Source organism: Mesoplodon mirus (genome assembly GCF_964341445.2).
Source record: "Mesoplodon mirus genome assembly, chromosome: 2".
Taxonomy (NCBI): Eukaryota; Metazoa; Chordata; class Mammalia; order Artiodactyla; family Ziphiidae; genus Mesoplodon; species Mesoplodon mirus.
In genome coordinates, this window is record NC_138977.1 from 14,369,354 (window position 1) to 14,394,049 (window position 24,696).

At 38.0% G+C, this 24,696-nt stretch overlaps 2 protein-coding genes across 2 annotated transcripts in view; one reads left to right on the forward strand and one right to left on the reverse strand.

Annotated features, from left to right (window-relative positions):
* Positions 1 to 613: 613 nt before the first annotated feature.
* CISD2 (CDGSH iron sulfur domain 2) lies at positions 614 to 12,581 on the reverse strand. Its single transcript, XM_082610967.1, has 3 exons — positions 12,367 to 12,581; positions 3,544 to 3,758; positions 614 to 1,933 (listed from the first exon to the last, which is right to left on the reverse strand). Exons 1-3 carry the CDS (start codon positions 12,467 to 12,469, stop codon positions 1,844 to 1,846), a joined length of 408 nt encoding a protein of 135 aa, XP_082467093.1. The 5' UTR covers positions 12,470 to 12,581; the 3' UTR covers positions 614 to 1,843.
* Positions 12,582 to 12,672: 91 nt separating this feature from the next.
* UBE2D3 (ubiquitin conjugating enzyme E2 D3) overlaps positions 12,673 to 24,696 on the forward strand; it is a 66,953-nt gene continuing 54,929 nt past the window's right edge. The window contains exon 1 of the mRNA XM_082608709.1: positions 12,673 to 12,854. The gene's annotated coding sequence lies outside the window, so the exon portion shown is untranslated. The remainder of the gene's footprint in view (positions 12,855 to 24,696) is intronic.

The following is a 24,696-nucleotide window of genomic DNA, read 5'->3' on the forward strand; positions in this document are numbered from 1 at the left end:
TTCTTACTTAATAATGTCACTTTAATCTCCACATCTGGGGAAAATTTTACCTTCTGTAAAATCTAAGAATGGGAACCACTAGAACATGTACAAAGCCATGTTGCTCTGATTTGCAGTGAATGCTTTTTAAGAAAAGCATTTCATGACCACAGACCAGAATAGCCAAACTTCTGGTGAGGAGGATTTTTTCCAAGTCTTGTGATCAACTGTGGAAAAATAATTGGTTAATCTGACAGTGAAGCCCCTTAAGGGTGTTGAAGAAAAGGTCTTAGGGAAAAAATACCCAGAGCCAAAGTGAGAGCAATGTTATGTTTCTCCCTACTCGCAGGTGAGGAGAGGAAAGAGCAACAATTTTGTACAAACACTTAGTAAAATTCCTCAAAACCACGCCTACATTTCTAACCCTACCTTTAAAATTCCTGCTGTTCTCAAGAAAATCAGGATCACATAATAGAAGCTTTGATACATGTAATAAACCAAACATCCACGTACCATGCTTAGAGCAGTGTCTGTTCCATATAAGTGCTCAGCAACTATTAGCTTTGAGATCATTGAAAGAATTAAATATGTCTGCCTCCCAAATCTTCTTCATATATAAAGAAAGCACAGTGAACTGACTGGACTGTAGCTTTAATAGACAGACTTAAGGATAGCTATTAATATAAGAATTACAATATGAAACTAAATAGACTCTTAGGCTAAAAAATTACAAGTTTTAAAGATTCTCCAGTAAGTTTATTTTGCAAGCCTTTTGTATTTTATGTTTGATTGGTATACACTGAATAAAGAGAAAAATGTTCATATAGACTCAGTTTTGAACACTGAACTGTTATCATCTTAAGATAAATTCAGATTTACTTTATTTTTAATTGACCTTCAAACTGCAGCAGCTCACGAGGTTTAGCTGTGTTCTTGCCACCCCACCCTGTCACTGAGTCAGACATACACACATATAAACAGACACAAACAAGTCTTTTATAAAGTAAACAAGTCTTTTATAATGTAAATAATCGTTCCTTGTTGAAACTTTTTATACCCAGTTCCTGTCTTTTCTGAAATTGGGATATTCATATTTATAGAGAACAATATTTATAAAGTAAAGAGTTTCTCTTTGAAAACTCGAGCAATTCTTGACAGCAATAATTTTCTTATTGATCTAAAAAGCATGGAATATGGAAGACCAAAAGGGGAAAAATCACTTCAAATGATCAAAACAGAAGAGCACTAAAAAATAATATATTTAATAATGTAGAGAGAAATTTTTTTTTTTTTTTTTTTGCGTTATGCCGGTCTCTCACTGTTGTGGCCTCTTCCGTTGCGGAGCACAGGCTCCGGACGCGCAGGCTCAGCGGCCATGGCTCACGGGCCCAGCCGCTCCGCGGCATGTGGGATCCTCCTGGACCGGGGCATGAACCCGTGTCCCCTGCATCGGCAGGCGGACTCCCAACCACTGCGCCACCAGGGAAGCCCCCGATAGAAATTTTTAAAGTACAGTTTCTTTTGAAAATATTGACATTCAAACGAACAGCTTTGGACTCACTGCCAAAAGCTTTCTCAATTAAAATTTTTAAATGTTGGTTTTATTGTAGGAAGATACATTAATTCTTTGAAGTCAGAATGAAAGGGTTGCACAATTTAATTTTTATATAAATGATTGTTTGAATATACAAAGTATCAAATATAAACAGTAGTGTAACAAGAAAATAAATTGGCAGAAATAATTATTCAACCAGTAGCAATAATTAAGACCACCATTTGAAAGATCTTCTATAAACAAAGAATGGAAAAATACTGTTATAAGTTTTTACAGCACACAATTGAATTCCATTCAAATTCATTACTATTATACTTCCTTCTTCTTCAGTATTAGTGGACCCACATTATCTCCTGTCAATTCATTGTGTTTATTATGTGAACCATCACAGGCAGGAAACTAAAAAGGAAAAAAATTACAAGTGTTATTCTTTAAATGATTCAATAAATAGAAATATTTGTGACATGCTCTTATAAAGAAAAGGCCATTACTTTGGGGGGAGAAACACATCCGATAGCTTTCCTGAGTAACAGATATATTCTCTACCTAACCTAACTACATTCCAATACTACAGCAAATCTAACAAATTTAAGTATTTAATTATTTGGTAGATTTTAAATAAAAAGCTTTGGATGATTCCAAACAAGTCAATACAATAGTTATAAAAGGGCATCAAAATAAGCTCTTATTTTCTATAAAGCTCTAAATCTGAGCTCACCTCATCACTTATTTTAAATTTTAAAAGGATGTAATTTAAATTCAAAATAAATTATTTCATAACGTTTTCTTACTATAAAACTCATGCACACTGTAACACTTAAAAAATACTTTAAAAACTTACTCATAGGTAACAATAATTAACATTTTGGTATATTTTTTCCTCTGTATTTACTGTGTACTCATTTTTTTTAAGCAAAATTGAGATCATACTGTAATACGCTTTTCTAGCTTATATTACATCACACTCCCATGTTATTAAATATTCTTTAAAAAACATAGTTTTTCATAGCTTCCTAATATCCCATCACTTGTATACCATACTTTAATCATTCCTCTATTATCAGATATCTAGACTGTTTCTAAGATTTTGTTATTACAAAGGATGCGATGATGAGCACTATTGGATTTAAAGCCTCAAATAGCCTATGATCAAACTAGATCTCATCAACTACTTATAATTTATCACTCCAAACTCCTCCTTTTTTTGGTTTATTATTTTTATTGAAGTATAGTTGATTTACAATGTTGTGTTAATTACTACTGTACAGTAAAGTGATTCAGTTATACACATACATACTTCTCTTAAAAAATATTCTTTTCCATTATGATTTACCATAGGATATTGAATAGTTCTCTGTGCTGTACAGTAGGACCTTGTTGCTTAGCCATCCTATATACACTAGTTTGCATCTGCTGACCCCAACCTCCCACTCCACCCCTCCCCCAACCCCTTCCCCACTGGCAACCACCAGTCTGTTCTCTATGTCTGTGACTGTTTCTGTTTCATTGATAGGTTCATTTGTGTCATACTTTAGATTCCACATATAAGTAATATCATATGGTATCAATATCTGTATTTCTCTTTCTGACTTACTTCACTTAGTAAGATAATCTCTAGTTGCATCCATCAAACTCATTTTTAATTTCCACATTAAAAATCATCTGTAATTATACTTACTATTTACTAACTCATACTACATACAGGGCACTGTATATACATCGTCTCACTAAATCCTCAAAAATTTCTGTGATATTGATATATTATCAGATTTTAAAACAGAGTAATAAAGATTAAGTAATTTGCCCAACCAAGTTTCTGTGCTGGTCTAACTTTTCTAATGTAGGAAATACAGCGATCATAAGAGGCGACCTTTAATTTAGAGTAGACTTTCAGTGTTGAATACTATGAAAAAATCTCTAATTTCACAGGACCGTAAAACTGGGGATTTAAGAAGCAAAACCATTTTAAATGAACAAAATTTTAGTGGACATGTAAATGGACATCTTACCGTCTTAGAACGCCAACACCTACAATAAGCTGCTTTAGTAAGACACAAATCTTCAATGTTTATCTCATTCACCACTTTGGGATTTTCCTTTTGTATTTTAAGATTAATCAAGCTATCCTTCTGTTGCTTTTTCTTCGGGAGAAATGGACGAACCGCAAGGTAGCCAAGTAGTGCAAGTACACCAAGGAAAGGCAATAATCGAAGCCATTCTGAAACTAAACATGTACAGATTTGTTAAAGTCTGCGTGCTCCTGTAATAGAACTCAAATAGGGATGGATTGGGAGATTGGGATTGACATGTACACTGCCATGTTTAAAACAGATGACCATCAAGGACCTACTGTAAAAACAAAACAAAAAAACAGAACCCAAATAGCATGTCTCATCTTTGAGCTTATTCTTTATCTATTCTTCACTTCTCACTTTAATTTCTTACCTATCTAACTTACCTGTAAAACTGTGAATAAGGCACCTATACCTAGGACCACCTTATTTTATTTGTGGGTTGACTTGAGACTTTTGAAACTGGAAAACAAAATTTTCAGAAATGGGTCCTCTACCAAATATCCTATCTCATTATCCTCACTAAGTATATTTGTGTTTAGTTTTATTTCAGGAATTATGATCACCGTAATTATAAACAAAATTCAATGTGATATATTTTATAGGTTTAGAAAACATTTCCACCATGTCTAAAATCAGACAACAGAATACCCCGTAATAGCTTACCACTGATTTATAATTTCAGAAAGAACATGTCTTCAGTGCTTTAATTTACGTTTTTTGGTAAGGCATAGTGATTCCTAAAGAAACACCTAAATGTTGTGTAAAAGCTGTTTTAAAGAGCTAGTCGAAATTTTCACATCCTGAATATTCTCATTAGATACATCTTATTCCATAAGTGTTCATGAAAGCCTTCTGTAGTACTCAGCACTGTCTTAGGGGGACAGGGAATATAAGTGATATAAATGAAATTTATATCACTTATAAATGATATAAGTTTCTCCTATGCCTGTGGAGACAAACACACCAGGAAGCCAAGATAACTGTCTCAGCGTGCATTTATCAAATGTTGGCTAGTACCCTGCCTCTGCTGGGCTCTGCAGGGAATCCTTTGCCTTTAAAGAGTTATCACTTGTCATCCTTCACTGAGCGCTAACCTGATATCTTGCTAAGAAACACTATGTAGAAATAGCTTAGTGGAGAAAAAGAAAAATTGAAGGTCACGTGCTAAGGCATGCTAATAAATATTAATGATAAATGAACAGACTATGCTAAGAGTGCAACTGTATTACCTCATTCAACACTGTGTTAGTTTAAACAACTGTATTTGGTAGGCACCATTATTATTCCCATTTTTCATGTGTGTAAACTGTAGCTTAAGCAGGTTTAGTCCAGGACAGTAAGTGCAAAGCCTGTTCTCAATCACTATGAATGAAATTCAACAGATCTAAACTTTTTTTTTTTTGCGGTACGCGGGCCTCTCACTACTGTGGCCTCTCCCGTTGCGGAGCACAGGCTCCGGACGCGCAGGCTCAGCGGCCATGGCTCACGGGCCCAGCCGCTCCACGGCATGTGGGATCTTCCCAGACCAGGGCACGAACCCGTGTCCCCTGCATCGGCAGGCGGACTCTCAACCACTGCACCACCCGGGAAGCCCTAAATGGTAGTTTTTATTAAGATTATGGAGATTGGAGCAACTCCTCTGAAAAAAATATTTTGCTAACTAAACCTGACAATGTTATATAGTAGAAATCTTTGGGGATATAATCTTTTAGTCACCAGAATGAAATTCTGTAATGATAAGATCCTGCCAGTCAAGCTGGCTGTTCTATTCTCATAACGAAAGTGGAAAGACTCCACATAAATCTTTTGAATGAATTAAAGTTCTGGAAATGACAAAGAACTGTTTCTTGGGGGCGAGGGGTCTACCTACAGATCTGTGCTGTCCAATACAGTAACCACTAGCCACACTGTTTTGATTTGTACCCAGGATTTTGTTTTAATCAGGTATGATAAGATGACAGACATGGAGACAACTGCCTTGAAAGTAAAGTTTACTTACAGTTCCCAAGAGGAGGGGGCACACAGTGCCACCCAGGACCACAAGGGGAAGTACAAGGCTTGGTCAGGTAGAAGGTGAAAGGGCGCAAGCTTTTATTGTGGTTTCTACAGAAAAGGCAAGGTAGGGCAGAGTAAACATTTAGGATTGGCTGGCTTGAATAATTTCAGTGGGCTCTGGGCTATAGGGGTGGTCCCTAGTTGTCTCATATCTGGCCCTGGGTGATTTAGGGCAGGGGAAATACTGGCTTGGTAAGTGAGAATTAGATAAAGGAAGTGGTTGGAGTGTAGGCTTTGGATTGGTTGGTTTGCATATGAAAAGTATGCTCACAGGCAAGTAGTTTACTATCTCCTGGCATTAGCCAGTCCTTGGAGGGGGCAAGTTCTCCCTGGCCAGCAAGGCCCCCAAGATGTCCGAGTATCATAAAATATAGAAAATAAAAACCACAATTAATACACATGTGGCTATTTAAATAAATTAAGTAAAATTCAGAAGTCAGTTTCTAAGACATACCAGTCACATTTCAGCAGCTCAAGGGCTACATGTGGCTAGTGGTTACCATATTTGACAGCACAGAGAACATTTCTATCATCACAGAAAGGCTTTTGGATAGTGCTGCTATAGATCACTGTTTCTATAAAGTACCATCTCTATAACATGGCAAGGCTACTTTGACAGTTTCAACTCCCACAAATATCTCATTCCTCATGTACTTGAAGCCAGCCAAAGCTACTTATTACCTAGTGACAGGCTTCCTGTGTCCTTTGCATAAGGAATTCCTTCTGTCTGCCATGCCTTTCTATCTGTGGCCTGACTCATTATGTGGACCATTTAAAACTAGGGTCAAATATGCCTCCTCCAGAAATCTTTCTTCATTTCCCAAAGCAAAATTAATCACTCCCTCCTTTGCTTCCAAGCCCCTTTTCTGCAGTTTATCATACTACTGTTATCTGTTTATAAAGTTGATTCTTCCATGAGCCTGTAGGAAAAGGAGCTGTGTACTACTCTTCCTGGCGCAAAGTAGATACCTCATAAATGTTAAATGAGTGCCTTAATGAATGAATGAATGTAGAGCATAAATGTCAGTCCCCTTCTCACTCACCATATTGTACTGTAATTATTTATTTATACTTATTTTCTAGACCAGGCAATAAATATCTTAGATTGTTATTGGTCCCAACATCCAGTATAGTATCTTGAAATAGTACTTATTCAATATTTGTTTTTTGAATGTAGGATAACATTAAGTATTATTATGTATATTACAAAATTAAAAAGTCACGAGAGGTTAAGTGACTCAAAGTAAAAAAGTCAATGAATGAGAATGTAAAGATGAAAACATTAACTTAGATTCTTTAAGTTTAGCATTTCCTAGCTTAACCCACAAACCTCAGGGAATAAATGGTATTAATACTGTTTTAAAATCTACCTCAGAAAACATTGTCCTTCGACACTTAATTCCTTGGTAAAACACTACTCTATAGTAATACAGTGATGAAAGGTACCATTATTTCCTACAACAAAGTAACAATTTATACAACAGTCTTGCTTAGTAAAATCTACTTTTTAAAGATGACAAACTTCAATTTAACTACATAAAAGATAATAAAGGAAAATAATACAGTCTGTAAAGCTCAATTAAATCATTTTAAGTACATTTATTAAGGCTCATTTTTGGTGAATAAATATTAAATACAGAAAAATCAAACAAGAAATTTAAAAAACAACCTTTAAGATTGGCTATTTCCTATGAACCTGTTTGATATATACTGAGCTACTGCAGATATATTAGGTACTGAGAAGGGAAATCTATTACCTACTAACTGTTAGGTATAATGTATATTTTGTATAGTACACTTTTAAATTGTTTTAGGATTATCAGAAATAGCATTTATTTTACAAAATTTGAAAATTTAGAAAGGTTGTAAAAAATAAAATAACTTTTAATCCCACCAGTCAAGAGTTGGTAACATTTTGTTGTATTTCTATTTTGCTGTATTTTTTTTTCCTTTTTGAAAAGGTTGCATATAATGATACCATAAAAATAATACTGGCAACTTGATTGCTGATAATTTCATAACATATTTTATTATGTATTATTATGGGTACAACATAGAAATGACTTCATTTCTGAACTACAGAAAGATTGAAGTAAAGTTTTTTTTTTGTTTTTTTTTTTTTTTTTTTTTGTGGTACACGGGCCTCTCACTGCTGTGGCCTCTCCCATTGCGGAGCACAGGCTTCAGACACGCAGGCTCAGCGGCCATGGCTCACGGGCCCAGCCACTCCGCGGCATGTGGGATCTTCCCGGACCGGGGCACGAACCCACGTCCCCTGCATCAGCAGGCGGACTCTCAACCACTGCGCCACCAGGGAAGCCCGAAGTAAAATATTTTTAATGGATGGCATTACTATTACCACTTAAAACCTAATATAGACTATTCAGGACCAAAGGGCCAATAAAATGAAATTAATAATCAATTTTAAAATCTTTTTTCCACTCACGACTATAAATACAACAGTGTCCCAGTATTTAGAGCATCGCCTGGCCCATAGTAAGTGCTCAATAAATACTTGATGACTTGAGGAATTCTAAATTGCAGAGCGGTTACATGGAAGAAAATGTTTTAATGACATCAAAATTGTTCTCCACAAAGGCTAGTATAATCTTTAATTACAGTGACTTTTAAATACAGTCGGTCTACCTAGGAAAAGGGGAAAAAACTTTTACAACTTATAGTAACTATGTAAATATTTTCCCAAATTCTCAAAAATAAAAGTCTTCTAAAATAAAATTCTTCAGTCTTTCAGAAGTAACCTTTATTATTTACATGTTAATAAATGCAACTCTTTAGTTTGAACTTAATGATTTATTACCCTTTCTTATTAAGAAAACTCACCTTTTGTTCTATTTCTTTAAAAAAACAATTGAGGTAAATTTACATACAATAAACAGATCTTAGGTGTTTAGCTCTGAGCTGTGACAATTAAATACACCCTTGTAGCCTCCACTGAAAATGTGTAAAAATATGTAAAATATTTCCATCACCCCAGAAAGTATTCTCCTGCCCCCTTCTAGTCTATCTCCCCACCGCTGATTCCTATACCCGAAGGTTTTTTCACTCAATATAAAATTTTTGAGATTCATCCAGTGGATCATTAATTTGTTCCTTTTTATTACTAATCAGTATTCCACTCTATGAATATACCATAATTCGTTTATCCACTCTCCTGTTGCTAGGTACTTAGGTTGCTTACAGTTTGGGATTATCATAAATAAGGCTGCTATGAACATGCTTTCAACTCTGTTCCATTTCTTAAATTCTTTGCTCAAAATTGGCCCTTTCTAGAGCTAATGCCCTTGAAGGGTCAGCTCTGACATGTTTGTGTTACTCTGTGAAAAATATTATTATAGTTTTAGGATTCATTGCTTTGTCTTTAGGAGCAAAACCATTACGTTTCAAAGCAGCTAACTAGTTTAAGTGGGGTAGAACTACTATATTCAAAGTTTCATAGCTAGCTTTTATTTTTTTTTTTTTATTTTTTATTTTTTTCTATACGTGGGCCTCTCACTGTGGCCTCTCCTGTTGCGGAGCACAGGCTCCGGACGCGCAGGCTCAGCAGCCATGGCTCAAGGGCCCAGCCGCTCCGAGGCATGTGGGATCTTCCCAGACCAGGGCACGAACCCATGTCCCCTGCCTTGGCAGGCAGACTCTCAACCACTGCGCCACCAGGGAAGCCCCCATAGCTAGCTTTTAAATCTAGGTATAAACTTTTCTGACTTTTGAATGGGAAGTTTTGTTATTCTATTTTAAAAGTTTATATGACAGGGAAAGCTTTTTTAAAAGTCAATGTATTTGAATACATTATACTTTCAAAGGGTAGAATTATACTAATTTACCTTAAAAGCCTCACTCTTAACAATGTAACCTAAACAAAGATAGATAAGGCATTTCTGATAGATAAGGGCTATCTATAAATACTGTGTAGTAATTAAGGATCTTCAAGTGTTTACTAAGAACGCAGAGTCATCATGAGAGAGTCCATTGCTTTTAAAAAACCACTGGGTCTAAATAGGGAAGGAAAAACAGGCAACAATAATGTGAACTGAAACTTTTTTTTTGCTCTAATTGTCATAGATAGAAAATGAAAATATTTTTGGTCTGGTAGACATTTTTAACAATTATATTGAAAAGTTATCTTCCAGGTTTTAATTTCAGCAAAAAAAAAGTTTAAGATGGATTCTACGAGAAGTTCATTTAAGAGAGCCAAATGTCATTACCTATTACCATCTAATCAGGAGGCGAGACCCAGAGAGGAAATTGGTCATTGAAGTTTTTCTTTCACAGTCCTCCAAAACAGATTCTGCAACTGTTATATTCTCATTGTCCAGTGCCAAACAGACTATCTCATTTTTGTCATAAAGTAGTTATGACAAATATGTTAACGTTTCCTAAATAAATGGACATTACAATGAGAACTAAATTGTCCCGTGGTAATGGGACTTAAGTTAAATAGGCACCATAAAGATATTTATCAGTTGTCATTATTTCTGAGAATTGGTCTTCACATTAACTATTTAATAGCTTTAAAGAAGAAACTACTATAAATTATTGGTTCAAGAGGGAAAAGGTTTAGGTTGAGTTTCCTTAATGCCTTTAATAGGAATTAAGTATTTGTTGACAGTAGGAATCCCTGAGAAGAAAAAAAAAAGGTTTGAAAATCTTCTCGTCACTAGATCAAATATCGTACTTTCCCATCTGCTTCAACTATACTCTATTTACAGAAAATTGAAACTAATATAAAACCAGCTACAATCAGAATCAACACACATAATTCAGGTTCAACTGGACTGAGGTGGGAGCAAGGGGACTTTTTTCTTTCTTGACTATTAAAAACTCAGCTGTTAATTTATGCAAATTTTTAAGGTAAGATGGCAACTGGGAACAAATGTCACAAAATGATCATATCCTTTTGACTGGTATTACCATTTAGTGAATATATTCAAGGGTATAATTCAAAGAAGGAAAAAATAACAATTGGTACAGAGCTACTTACCACTGAACATTATGAATAAAGTATATATATAAAAACATTCCAAATTTCCAGCTGCAGGGAAATGGTTAGGCCTACTGTGATGCTAATCTATAATAAGATTATATACATACGTAGCTGTTAGAACAAGATAAGGAATACATTAAAATATGTAAAGTACTTCAGTAAAAGAAATGATAGGAAGAGAAAAAGGCAAAATTTTACATAATTGCTGCAATCTATCAGAATAAACTAGTAAAATCAACAGAAGACTTTGATGTTTACAAACACGTGATTTGAAAGTTTTTTCATTTTGTTACTTTTATGTTGTTCCTATGTTTCGATATTTCTTTTTAATGTTTATTACTCAGTTACCACTCTTTCTATTCAATTACATGCTTTCTATCAAACCCCTTAACATCTAAAAATGTTAAAAATCTCACAATCCATTTGTCAAGAGCAAATGTCTATGACCATTATGCAAAGAATCTCTAGATTGAGAACAGTCATCTAGTTTATCGCATTTTAATCTATCCACCTCCAGACACTGCTTTTTTTAAAAAAATCTCTGAGAGGGGATAGTTCTCAAAGCACCGTATTTGTTTGGTAAAGTATTCTCTAATTAAAGAAAAAAAATTCCTTGAACATGGAGCTAAAATCCATGTTCGAATAACTATCACTAATTTGGCCTTAGTTCTGTCTTTTGGTCTACACAGAATAAATCTTATTTTTCTTCGGCTGGTCAGCCTTCCAAATACTGTATTTTAAGTCAGCTACCATAGATCTCCAGACTGCTCCAAGCTAAGCAGCCCTATTTACCTCAAAATTATTTTAATTCATGCTTACATTCCCTGGTAGTCAATGTCTGCTTTATTAATATGGTTTTCCCCCCCTCATCATCCTAATCAGTCCCTGTGTCTGGTTTACCAATATCCCAACTTACATTGTAAAGCTCAGAACCCAACAAAATCTTCCAAGTGTTGACTGCATTCTGGAAATTTTCATCCTTTAGATGTGAAATCCCGAGTTCTGGGTTCTATTTTGTAAAGGAGGGAACTTAAGTACAGAATGTTACATATATTCATTAAATTTCATTTTCCAATTTTTGGTCCATCATACTAGCAAAGGTATCTTTCCTTCAACTCCAGGAAACTAAATTGCCGCGAGGCACGTAGTAATGGAGGTGACCTCAAATGACCCCATGATAGGTCAACTCTCTCCTATAGGATTGGAGTTTATTTTCTAATTTTGCTGCTAAGTAAAACCGCAATACATATTATGTGCATGTCTGTGTTTCTCTCCCACACAGTCACACCCACACGATGTGGGTAAAACCCAGCCAAGAGCTGGGACGGCCTGATACACAGTGCCTTAGGTAACGATTACTTACCCTGCTTTAAACAAGCACACTGCAGGGAGAGATGGAGATGAAAGAGATAGGCCCGTTCCCAACTCAGCACCTTCTCTGCAAAAACCTGGTCTCTCGCCACGTAAAGACACTGGCGACAGCCACCCCGGGCCGCCAAGTACCGAGAGGTGGCCTCACACACGCTCCCAGGCAGCAGCGCCGGCGCGCCCCCACCTCCCTCGGAGCGCAGGCTCACCGGGTCACGAGCCATCCGCCAAGCTCCGCCCCGCCCCTCGGCCCGAGGGTTTTTAGATGCCCGCCCCCACCCTCCGCCTTGGGAAGCTTGCAAGGATGGGGACTGGCTGAAGGCAAAGATTACCTGTGAGCTGGGCGAACCCGGTAATGCTCTCGGGGACTGGGAGCCGCTTAAGATACGCGGGGAGCTGCACCTTCACGATGCGGGCCACGCTCTCCAGCACCATCCTGGCCAGCAGTGTCCGCTCCTCGCCCGACCCCCGCCGCTCTCCGGCCGAGCTGCCGCGCCTGCGCCGAGAGCGGAAGCCGCCGGCGGGCGCTTGCAGCCTGGACCGGGCGGGGCGGGGTTGCGGGCACGCGGGGAGAGGCGACCTGCCCGGCGCCGATTGGCAGCGGGCGGGTGACGTGCGTGCGCCCGGCGGGTGCCGAGGGGGCGCGGGTGGCCGCGGGGACTGACGGGTAGCGAGGCCCGCCTCGGAATCTCGATGCTGAAGAGGGCCGTTGCGGTGGGCCTATTACATCTGTAGACGCTGGAGGCCCGCAGAAAGGACACTGTGTCGGAGGAGGTAAAGCACAAGACAGTGCTTTGTAACCGGAAAGTGCCTTTCAAAAGTGAGTTTCTCCTGGCGTCTCTTTTTACCTCGGCCCGTCTCGTCTCGTCCTCTTCCCAGCCGCGACCCCAGAACTGCAAATTCTCTTAAGAGCACCCTTCTCTACCCGCCGCGGCGCCTAATTTCGCTCTCTTCTCTCTACAAGTCTGCTTTTTTTGTTTTTGTTTTTAAAGAAGTTAAAATACTTTCGCTAAACTAGGAACTGCTTACAGCTCTGCCCCTTGGCCATTTGGTATAATCCTGCTCCGAGACCTTGAGGTATTTGCCATTCAGACGAGACCCGTTGGAGTCCTTCCTTAGATAATCTTCAGTTCCTTCTGCAGATCTGTTCTTTCTTCGGTTACCTAAACCTGGGAAAGTGGTAAAAGAACATAAAGGCTTCGGGTTTCCTTTATTTCATGTTGCAGGGCTTCTGTTACAAACTAAGGTATCCGTGAAGAACTTTAATTGTTGTTTAGAAAAAAAAAAATTAAAGAGCGAAAGGAGATAACTCAAAAAAAAAAAAAAAAGAAGAAGAAGAAAGGAGATAGCTTTAGTCCCTGGAAGCATCTTACTTGACATGACTTTGTTTCATGTTTTTGCTGAAGTAAAATATCCGAAGTAATGCACTTGCTGATTGCACGTTGCGTATTTGTATCTCAATACCCTGTCTCATTACCGTTCTGAACCCCGCTTGACCAGCAACATAAAACAACGAACTGCGCAAGGTCCAATATTGCATTTTGTATGACTCAGAGTAACAACCAGCTGTAATATGTAGGTTTTATTTTTTATTTTTTCCTTGGTGTTTCATGCTAAAGTGAGAAAGGGAAGGTTTTTTTTTAAAAGCATTCTCTGGACTGTTTACATTTAATATTTGTTATTATCCTTCACTAAAAAAAACAGCCATCAGCAAGAGGGTTAATTGAAATCTAGATAAGCCTATTTTCTATCATTTTACCCTGGTCAAAATGTCAAAGTAAAATTACAATGGAAATTTCTACAAAGATGTTTAGATACAGGTTCATGTTCATGAGCTAGGATAGTGTAGAAGATGATTCACAAAGTGATGATTAAAAGGTTGGTGTTTACATTCGAGTTTCCTTTCAATTTCCTCTTAGGAGCTTACTTTTGGTTTGGTGGAAGAAGGACCCTGGAGCTTGTTGATCCTGAAAATGTTTATCTCAGACATCCTTGTCCTTGAGCCTGTTCTGTTGGGGAGATGGCTGAGGTAGGGGTGGGTTGAGGGAGTGGATCCATTAGGGGAAGACAAGTTGAGAGAAGGCCACTAAATATTTGTTTTTAATTAGAGGCTTTGTTGTCTTGACAAGAGCGAAACAAGCTGTGTTCAGTGAGATTCTTAAGGTCTCTAAGAAGTTTTTCTTTATAGGAATAAAAAATACATACCTCAGTTAAAAGACAGAACGTAGTAAAATGCTCAAGTGCCAAATGTATAAATTGATGTGACCAACAGCCAGATCCACATATACAGAATACCAGACACCCCGTAGAGCTTCTTTATGTCCCTGCTAACCACATCTTCTTACCACCACCACCACCACCACTATTGTCTTGCTTTGCATGTTCTTGAATATCATATAAAAGGAATTATACTGCATGTAGTTGTTTTTTTGTGACTGGCTTCCCTTGAGCGGTGGATACCTGGTTTGCTATTTCTAAGTAGAAGAAATGGGATGAGCAGAAGTCTATATGGATGAAACATTTTTCTTCTTGTCTTTCATCTTTTTTGTCTTAAAATTTAAAGATGTGTAGGCATACATTAGCTATTTCTGATGCATTAAATGAGCTATGCTAATGTATAAAAGGAGATAGTTCCTAACCCCACCAATTAAAAAAATCCTTATTGTGCACTTTGGGAATATTTTCCTACATGCCCTTTATTTTAAATTTTAAATCCTCTTTTATTTTATTTTATTTTATTTATTTATTTTTTTTTTTTTGCCATACGCGGGCCTCTCACCGCCGTGGCCCCTCCTGTTGCGGAGCACAGGCTCCGGATGCACAGGCCCAGCGGCCATGGCCCACGGGCCCAGCCGCTCCGCGGCATGTGGGATCCTCCCGGGCCGGGGCACGAACCTGTGTCCCCTGCATCGGCAGGCGGACTCCCAACCACTGCGCCACCAGGGAAGCCCCTGTTTTAATTTTTAATTTGCATTTCATTTCCACAATCCTGCCTTCTTGGCAATACATGAAACAGGAGCTGAAGGTAATACTGTTCTAAACGGAAGTGGCTGGCTTATCTGACCACCTTCTGATGTAGTGTCCAACAAAATCAGGTTTTATTATAAGTGTTTATTTCTTGTGTTTAGACCCCATCTTTATTTTTTTTTTTTAAAGAAGATGTTGGGGGTAGGAGTTTATTAATTAATTTATTTTTGCTGTGTTGGGTCTTCATTTCTGTGAGAGGGCTTTCTCTAGTTGTGGCAAGCGGGGGCCACTCTTCATCGCGGCGCGTGGGCCTCTCACTGTCGTGGCCTCTCTTGTTGCGGAGCACAGGCTCCAGATGCGCAGGCTCAGTAGTTGTGGCTCACGGGCCTAGTTGCTCCGCGTCACGTGGGATCTTCCCAGACCAGGGCTCGAACCCCGTGTCCCCTGCATTGGCAGGTAGACTCTCAACCACTGCGCCACCAGGGAAGCCCTAGACCCCATCTTTAAAAGACAAAGTTATGGTCAGAAAAGGCAAGACAAAATAATATGTGGATAAGTTTAAAGAAGTTATTTAGTGTTAAGAACTTGAGTGAGGATTGGTAATCCTCTGCCTGCTTTATGTCCTAGCTAGGCCCAGATCTCTAATTTCTTCACATGCTTTCCTTTTATAAACTCATCTAGTCCGTGAATTCAAATATGATCAATAAGTTGATGTATCCCAAATCTCTGTTTCCAGCCCAGATGTCTCTAGTACTAATCCCAAACGCCTCCTGGACCTCTCTGGGCATCTTTGCCCATTTTTCTATTGCTATACTCATCTTTTTCATTGATTTTTGTTTTCTGGCTAATAATACATTGTTGGTTATATTGTTGCCTCTCATCTTACAGTCTGTACCTTTTCTTTGGCCTTTGTGGTGTCTTTTCTTACACTGAAATTTAGTTTGAATGTAGTCACATTTATTCATCTTTTCCTTTATATTTTGTGCTTTGGGTGTCTGGTTTAAGAAATCCTCTCCTACCTCAGAATCACAAAGATATTCATTTATCTTTTTGCTAAAAGTTTTAAACTTTTATTCTTCATGTTTTATTCTTTTTTTTAATCAACCTATTTTTGTGCATGAGGTAGAGATCTAATTTATTTATCTTATATATGAACAACTAATTGTTCTAGCAGCATTTATTGAATAGTATACTTTTCTTTTATGGTTTGTAATGTCATTGATTTCAAATCAGTTTTCCACACATCCATGGATTGTTTATTATTTTCCATTGGTCAATTTGTATGACCTCTATAACATAACCACACTATCATAATTGCTGCTGTTTTATAATAAGTGTTAATAGCCAGTAGGATATTAACAATAGTTAATATTCACCTATTTTCTTCAAAATTTTCTAGGGAATGACAGGCCCTTTCCTACTATATATGAATTTCAGCATCATCTTGTTAAGTTCTATGAAAAACTTGAGTGTTAATTGAAAATTCATTAGGGCCTCAGTTTCTTCTCTGTAATATGCTGATAGTAATGGTTGTTATGACTATATGTAATTAATTTTTTTAGTGTGCTTAATGAATGGTTATTATCAGCAATATCGTCTTCATTGTTATCAATGAATGAGCATTTCCTCTGGCTTTGAGATCTTAAATTCAGAAATCCTACCTTCTAACCACAACCTCATTTATTTGTTTATACATCATCCACTCCTTTACTCCCACTAACCTTATTTTTTGACTTCTTCAAGATATTTAGTGTTGAAACCATCTTTATTTTTCTAGTCTGTCCGTCCAATCCTGGCTTTATTTTTTCCCATTCCTCACAGAAGTTGCTCTAAATCTTCACCATTCTGTATTATTATCAAGCCTTCTAATTGATACTATCAGGCTTGTTTTGGGCTCAGATGACCTTGATTTTTAGTTACTAGAGAATCTTTCTTCCCCATCATCTCTAAATGTGACTATAATTCCTCCTATACTTAGTGTCTGCCCTGTCCTTTAAATTTAACTCCTCCCTGTGTTCTAGAACTCATCCTCCAAGACCTTGCTCCATCAGTTACCTTCTCTCAGATTTTCATTTTCTTGCTCTCTACTGGCCCTACAAACTGGTGATTTCCAGGCTTTCACATTTCACCAACCAATAAATTTTTTAATTGAGGAGATCAACATGGGTTTGCCAACTTTATTTTGTCAAGAAAAGATATTTAAAAGTAGTATAATAAACAACAAAAAATGACTACCATCTGCTACTGGAAGGCAATATAGCATAATAGTTAAGGCCACAAGACTCTGGAGCTAGACTGTTTAGACTAGAATTCTGGCTGTGCCAGGGTAAAATATAAAACCTATAAGAATGAAGACAATACCTACTTCTTAAGGTTGTATTGTATATACTAATTCAGTAATTAACATATATGAAGCAACTAAAACAGTACCTGGCACATAGACATGCACAGTAGTGTTAGCTTTTATCTTTGTCATAATTATTATTTTTACATTGCTATCAACACATCTTTTTTTCTTCTTTCTTTTTTTTGGCTGCGTTGAGTCTTCGTTGCTGCACGTGGGCTTTCTCTAGTTGTGGTGAGCAGGGGCTACTCTTCGTTGCAGTGTGCAGTCTTCTCTTGTTGCGGAGCACGGGCTCTAGGCGTGCGGGCTTCAGTAGTTGTGGCACGCAGACTCAGTAGTTGTGGCTCATGGGCTCTAGAGTGCAGGCTCAGTAGTTGTGGTGCATGGGCTTCGTTGCTCCGTGGCATGTGGGATCTTCCCGGACCAGGGCTCGAACCCATATCCCCTGCATTGGCAGGCGGATTCTTAACCACTGCGCCACGAGGGAAGTCCCAACACATCTCTTTTATTGTCACTGAACCTCGTTTTGTTTCTTACAGTGGTTGCTCTAGGGCTGCACAGTCTGTATGATAGTGCAGTATGCCATTGCTAATCACATGTGGCTCTTGGGGACCTAATTAAGATTGCTGTAAGTATAAAATGCTTAAGAGGACCCGTGCTGATTTCTGGAGCTCTTTTTCTGTGTATCTCCCACCTCCCCTTTCTCTACTCTATGAAGATAACGAGTAGAGAGACAAAGAGTAAATTGTACAAGTTGATAGAAAAAAAGTTGATAGAGGTTTCATATGGTGCATACAGAGGTGAATGTGTTGGACTTCTTAATAACAACTCTGGAAGCGAAAGGGTAATGGAGCAATGCTTCAAAATTCTGAAGGAAAATTACTTCTAATTTAGAATTCTGTTTAAGTCACGCTGTCAATCAAATATAAGGCTAGAATAAAGTTATTTTCAATCCTGAAGTCTCTCAAATATACAGTTCATTCATCCTTTTTCAAGAAACTAATGGGGGATGGGTACCACCTACGTGTGGATTAAACCAAGAAGAAGTAGGACATGTGATCAAGCAAATAAGAAGCCCAAAATAAGAGAGAAGTAAAAGGAATTGGAGATTGACAGATTGAAACCATAAGATGAAATTAATGGAACACCTAATATGTTTGAACAGACTGAGAGGAGACTTACCCTCCTGGACTCAAATTAATGATTTAAGTTTGAGGTTAAATTAATTATTATGTGAGAAACTAAGCAAATTTTTAAAAAGAATTTCTATTAAATCTGTCAGTTTATATATTCAGACATTTTTAAAGAGATAAAACTTTTTTAAAAAGAGGATTTTGATTTTGGTGTTCTTATATTGTACTTCCCCTTTGTTTTTGAGGAACCACATTTTAATTGCCCACCTTACCCACAGTTTTAAGAGGAAATGCAGCAAACTGGTAATAAAAGCAAAACTAGAGAAACAAAATTGGTATCTTTAAATTAATAACAAATGGTAAAACTATTTAAGTCTTCTTCCATAATGCTTGTGGTGCTAAAAACAAGCAGTATATAGAATTGCCTAATAGAAAATTCCTAGAGACACTTGGTAGAATAGAGTGAACTTGGAAAAAACCTTTCTATTCTGTAATTTCTATGAGTGTATTCAGATGCCACTTTTGTAGTCACTGACTAGAAAAAGATTATAGTTAAAAAGTAAATAGATACAAAATTTATGTATACATACATAATAAAGAGCTTAATTCTATGTAGATCTTTGAAGCTTCTTTTTCTTTTTTGGAAGCCACCTTTTTTGTCTTAGAAATTCCACACTTACTCTAATCTTGATATATAATCATTAAAAAAAATAGGGTAGATTCTTATTTACCTCAGGAGTTTATGGAACTAGGCTACTCCAAGTGCTGATGAACTATGTAATAAAGAAAACAGGAATCTGATATGCTTTGTGATACCACTGTGCATTTAATAATATGTTGCTTTATATTATCTAACTTTTGAATTTATATTTGCCTTTGAGCTTGTAAACTCAAAGATAGCTGCATTTTATACAGAATAATGCTATTCAGATTGAATGCACCCAGTATATCTTGTTAATGACTGTTATGTTTAGAAAATATGTAGGTTGTAAAAATCTGGAAATAAACAGTTTAAGTACATAAGCCACACCAAGTATAGTAGATGGATAATTTCCTGGTTCCTCCATGTCAACTTAAAAATGTGTTTAACATGTCATTTATGGCTATTCGCATCTTTTCAGCCACATCTCTCTTTTGTCCACTTAATTCTTAAGCATATTGTTTTTTTGCTACTCCTGGTTAACATACTATTTTTGACATATTACTTCTTTAAATCAGAAACTTTAAATTCCACTTAAGATTTTCTGAGGTGCAATTTTCTTAGGTATTAGCAAATCTAATAGTTCAAACTGATTTCATTTGCTACCTTAGCACTAATCATTTTTTTTAATTAATTTATTTTATTTACAGTTTTTTAATTTTTGGTTGGATTGGGTCTTTGTTGCTGTGCGCAGGCTTTCTCTAGTTGCGGCAACTGGGGACTACTCTTCGTTGCGGTGTGCGGGCCTCTCGTTGCGGTGGCTTCTCTTGTTGTGGAGCACAGGCTCTAGGTGCGCGGGCTTCAGTAGTTGTGGCTCACGGGCTCAGTAGTTGTGGCTCGCAGGCTCTAGAGCACAGGCTCAGTAGTTGTGGCGCACAGGCTTAGTTGCTCCGTGGCATGTGGGATCTTTCCAGACCAGGGCTTGAACCTGTGTCCCCTGCATTGGCAGGTGGATTCTTAACCACTGCGCCACCAGGAAGCCTAGCACTAATCATTTTATGCCTGGACCGTAGCAACAACCTGCCCAATATTTGACTTTGAGCCTCCAACTCTAAAATACCCTATGCAAAGCTTTAAAAATAGTTTTCCTAAATGAAGATTTTTTGGTTTTTTTTTTAATAGACTTTATTTTTTAGAGCAGTTCTAGGTTTGTAGAAAAATTGGGCAGAAAATACAGAGAATTTCCATATGACACTTCACACACATGTACACACCCAGTTTCTCCTATTTTTTACGTCTTGCATTAGTGTGGCACATTTGCACAGTCGATAAACCAATATTGATTCATTACTATTAAAGTCCATGTTTACATTTTAGGGTTCACTCTGTGTCATACAGTTCTGTAGGTTTTGACAAATGCATAGTTTCACGTATCTAATGTTGTGTCATACAGAATAGTTTCATTGCCCTAAAAATGCCCTGCGTTCCACCTATTCATCCCCACCCCTCCCATCCCACACCCCTGGCAACCACTGATCTTTTTATTATCACTATAATTTTATTTTATTTTTTTTTATTTTTTTTTTTTTTGCGGTACGCGGCCCTCCCTGCCCCCGCCGTGGCGCACAGGCTCCGGATGTGCAGGCTCAGCGGCCATGGCTCACGGGCCCAGCCGCTCCACGGCATGTGGGATCTACCAGACTGGGACACGAACCCGTGTCCCCTGCATCGGCAGGCGGACTCTCAACCACTGCGCCACCAGGGAAGCCCCGATATTTCCATTTTTTGGCTACTAGGAGGAGAGCTGCCGTGAACATTGTTGTGTATGTCTTTGGGTGTACATATGTATGCATTTGTGTTGGGTTCTCTTATTACGCCTAATAAACCACTTGAGGAATTTTTTGGTCCCTGAAACTTCAAACTTAGTGGTTTTGGAGGTTTTAGTACTCAAGGGAGGAATGCTTCCTAGGAAACATGGTTTCAGTGAATTAGAAGTGGACACTGCTTGCTGGTAGGTTTGGGCTTTTTCTATCACTAATCAACAGAGAGAGAAGGGAGGGGATCACTACTGCCAAGGGTGAAAGATTCCTTTTAACAGGGGGAAATTGGATTGCTGCTACACAGTGGAGTAAGTAGGACTATATATGGAATGTATGATATTCACCAAGATTGCTTCTTAGTATTTTCTTGGCTGATAGTCCAATAAGAAAAGTAGAGTAACCCAAAAAGGACCTCCACTAAGATTCACCTTACAAGAATGAATGTTTGGGGCACCCCATGTGGTAAAGAACTCCATTCAATTTAGGTGCAAGCAGAGTGGGAGAAACCTAGAATGGGTGGTGAAAGAAAGCAGCTATGCTTATGAACCTAGTCCTCGTGACCAGCTAAAACACGGGTTTTATGAAACTATGATTATGTTTTGTTACTTGTTTCTTTTCTCCCCTACCAAGTATGAAAAATTCTGGGGTGGATAATGTTTTTGGCTTCAGATGAGAGTATCACTGACTTGACACCACCCCATGATCACTTTGTAGCTGATGAAAGGAGACTATGGTGGAAAAGAGTGAGCTGAGCATTTATATTCCCCCTGGCTCCCGCCATTAGAGGTTGCCTTGAACTGGATGTGTACCTTGACCAAAGGTCATTGCCTCTCACGATGAACTCTTCACAATTCTCTCTCCTTCAAGACTTTGCTTAACTTCTGTCTCTTGGAGATTAAGGGAGGTATAGTTCTCCGGCTGTTAGCCCTGGGTTACAGAACTATCCTTGTAATTCTCATATCCTATATACACATTTGCAATTAGTCCCTCTGTTTAAAAAAAAGAAACAAACAAAAAACCTTCCTTAAATGATCTTGAGTGCGTCATTTTTTTTAAATTTTATTTTATTTTTATTTGGTTGTGCCGGGTCTTAGTTGTGGCAGGCAGGCTCCTTAGTTGTGGCATGCGAACTCTTAGTTGCGGCATGCATGCGGGATCTAGTTCCCTGACCAGGGATAGAACCCTGGCCCCCTGCATTGGGAGCGTAGAGTCTTAACCACTGCGCCACCAGGGAAGTCCCTTGAGTGTATCATTTGTTTCCTGTTAGGACTCTTGACACATGAGTTTTTTATCTCTTGTATTGCTTCTTGCCTAAAATCTACTTTGATATTAGCATAGCCACAGTCTTTGTTCGTTTTTGCATATTTTTTCACTTTAAACTTTTCTGCATTCTAATATTTAAGGGTTGTCTCTTGAAAACAGGTTAAAGGTGTATCTTTATAAATCCAAGGCAACAGTCTTGTCTTTTAATTGAGATAATCAATTTACATTTAATGTAATTACTGATACTTCGGGCTTTAAAGCTGCTATCCTACTGTTTCTTGTCTCTCCTGTTCTTCACTCTTTTTTCTCTACGTTCTTCATCCTTTGGGATAGATCAGGTTTTTTTATTCCACCTTTTCCTTTTGATTGGATTCTTAGCTATATGTTCTTTTACTATTCTTTAATTAATTACTCTAGAAGTTAGAATGTGCATACTGGACATCTAAAAGTCTAGTATATACTAGTACTTTATCCACTTCCAAGACAGTGTGAACACCTTAGACCACTTTATCCTCTCCTCTCAATTTATGTAGTGTTAATGTTTTAAATCTGTATGTTTTTGACACCACGATAATCAGCACTGTTTTGTAAAATTAATATTCATTGAGATTTACCCATATATTTTCTTTTTCATTGTTCTTCATCCCTTTCAGAATCTAAGAGCTTCCATCTGAGATCATTTCTCTCTGCTCGAAGGCTGCTCTTTCCTCCAAGGCAGAGATGCTGGTGACAAATTCTCAGTTTCTGTTTGAAAATACCTTTATATTGTCTTAACTTTTGAAAGTTATATTATCTGAATATGAATTCTAAGTTGGCAACATTTTATTTTAGTACTCTGAAGATAGCACCATTTGGTTGCAAAGCAGCTATCTTGTCATTCATTTGATAGAATAATTTGTTTCTTACCTATGGATGCTCAACATTTCCTCTCTTTGGTTTTCAGCAGTTTTAATAGGAAGTGCTTAGGTATTGTTTTCTTTGCCTTTTCCTTAAGGTTTATAGTGCTTCTTGAATCTGAGGCATGATGCTTTTTGTTTGAGACATCTCTTCCAGTATCACTTTGTTACAGTCTCTCCTGCTTTTCCTTCTGGGTCTTAATTATACCTACATTTGGGACTTCCCTGGTGGCGCAGTGGTTAAGAATCCGCCTGCTAATGCAGGGGACACGGGTTTGAGCTCTGGTTCGGGAGGATCCCACATGCCGTGGAGCAACTAAGCCTGTGCGCCATAACTACTGAGCCTGCGCTCTACAGCCCGTGTGCCACAACTACTGAAGCCCATGTGCCTAGAGCCCGTGCTCTGCAACAAGAGAAGCCACCGTAATGAGAAGCCCATGCACCACAACAAAGAGTAGCCCCTGCTCGCCACAACTAGAAAAAGCCTGCACGCAGCAACGAAGACCCAACGCAGCCAAAAATTAAAAAAACCAAAATTAAATCTACAGTAGACTTTTTTTTTACTCTATCTCTTCTACTTTTTAAATTTTTTCCATTTTTCATCCTTTAGTCTCTTTGTTAATCTGTGTGCATATTTTCTTCTGAATTTTCTTCCAATTCTCCAATTTTGTCTTCAGCTCTGTGTAATTGGCTATTAAATCCATTCACTGGGTTTTTAATTTGTTATATCTTTCAATAATAGAATTCCATTTGGTTTTGTTTCCATTCTCTACAATCATCCTTAGTCTTATATTTTAAGTTCCTAAACATATTAATCATAGTGTTTTTTTTTTTCTTTTAGCCACACCACGTGGCTTGTGGGATCTCAGTTCCCCGACCAGGTACTGAACCCAGGCCACTGCAGTGAAAATGCCAAGCCCTAACCACTGAACTGCCAGGCAATTCCCTAATCATAGTATTTTAAAGTGTTCATTTCATAATCCCTGTGGGTCCTGTTTCTGTGGTTGCTTCTCTGTCTTGTCATATCGTCTCATACACCTGATTATGGTTTTCTGTGTGCGGGATATTACATATAAAATATTGTATAGATATTTTGACGCTCTGGATAGCACTACTTTCTTTTAGAGAGGATTTCTTTTACTTTAGTTAGGCAGCTAGGGCCATTAGTACCCTCAGATCACTACAATCCAGTTGGGACCTGAGATGATTCAGTCCCTGCCAGTTCCAATCTATTTTCAGTTCACTCTGACTCCTAGGGTACAGCGCATTAGAATCTCAACAGAAAGACTGAGGTGTTTATCTCTTTCTTGGTGAGCCCAACTCTAGTTTTTCTCCCTTTCCACCCACACCTAGGCCTGTGAACTTGCAAAAAGCTCTGTTCACCTTCTTAGCTGCTTTTGGAAGAGCGATGCCTCCAGCAGAGATGCTACAAGCATCTCCAACCTGTCTTCGTCTACTAGAACTTGGCCCTGAAATCCTCACCATTTTGGTAGCTTTCCAGTGCCTTTAAACAGATGTATTTTTTTGTTTTGGCTCAGCTTTTCTAGTTGTTCTCAGCAGAAGCATGATCAAAACCATCCAGTTGTTCGTTACCAGAAG

Bases quoted from the DNA above. Each gene is read 5' to 3' on its own strand.
- CISD2 (XM_082610967.1), bottom strand. From the start codon at position 12,469: ATGGTGCTGGAGAGCGTGGCCCGCATCGTGAAGGTGCAGCTCCCCGCG. The intron at 3,759-12,366 runs GTAATCTTTGCC...GTACATGTTTAG, and splicing joins CGGGTTCGCCCAGCTCACAG to TTTCAGAATGGCTTCGATTA. The intron at 1,934-3,543 runs GTAAGATGTCCA...TTTCCTTTTTAG, and splicing joins GGTGTTGGCGTTCTAAGACG to TTTCCTGCCTGTGATGGTTC.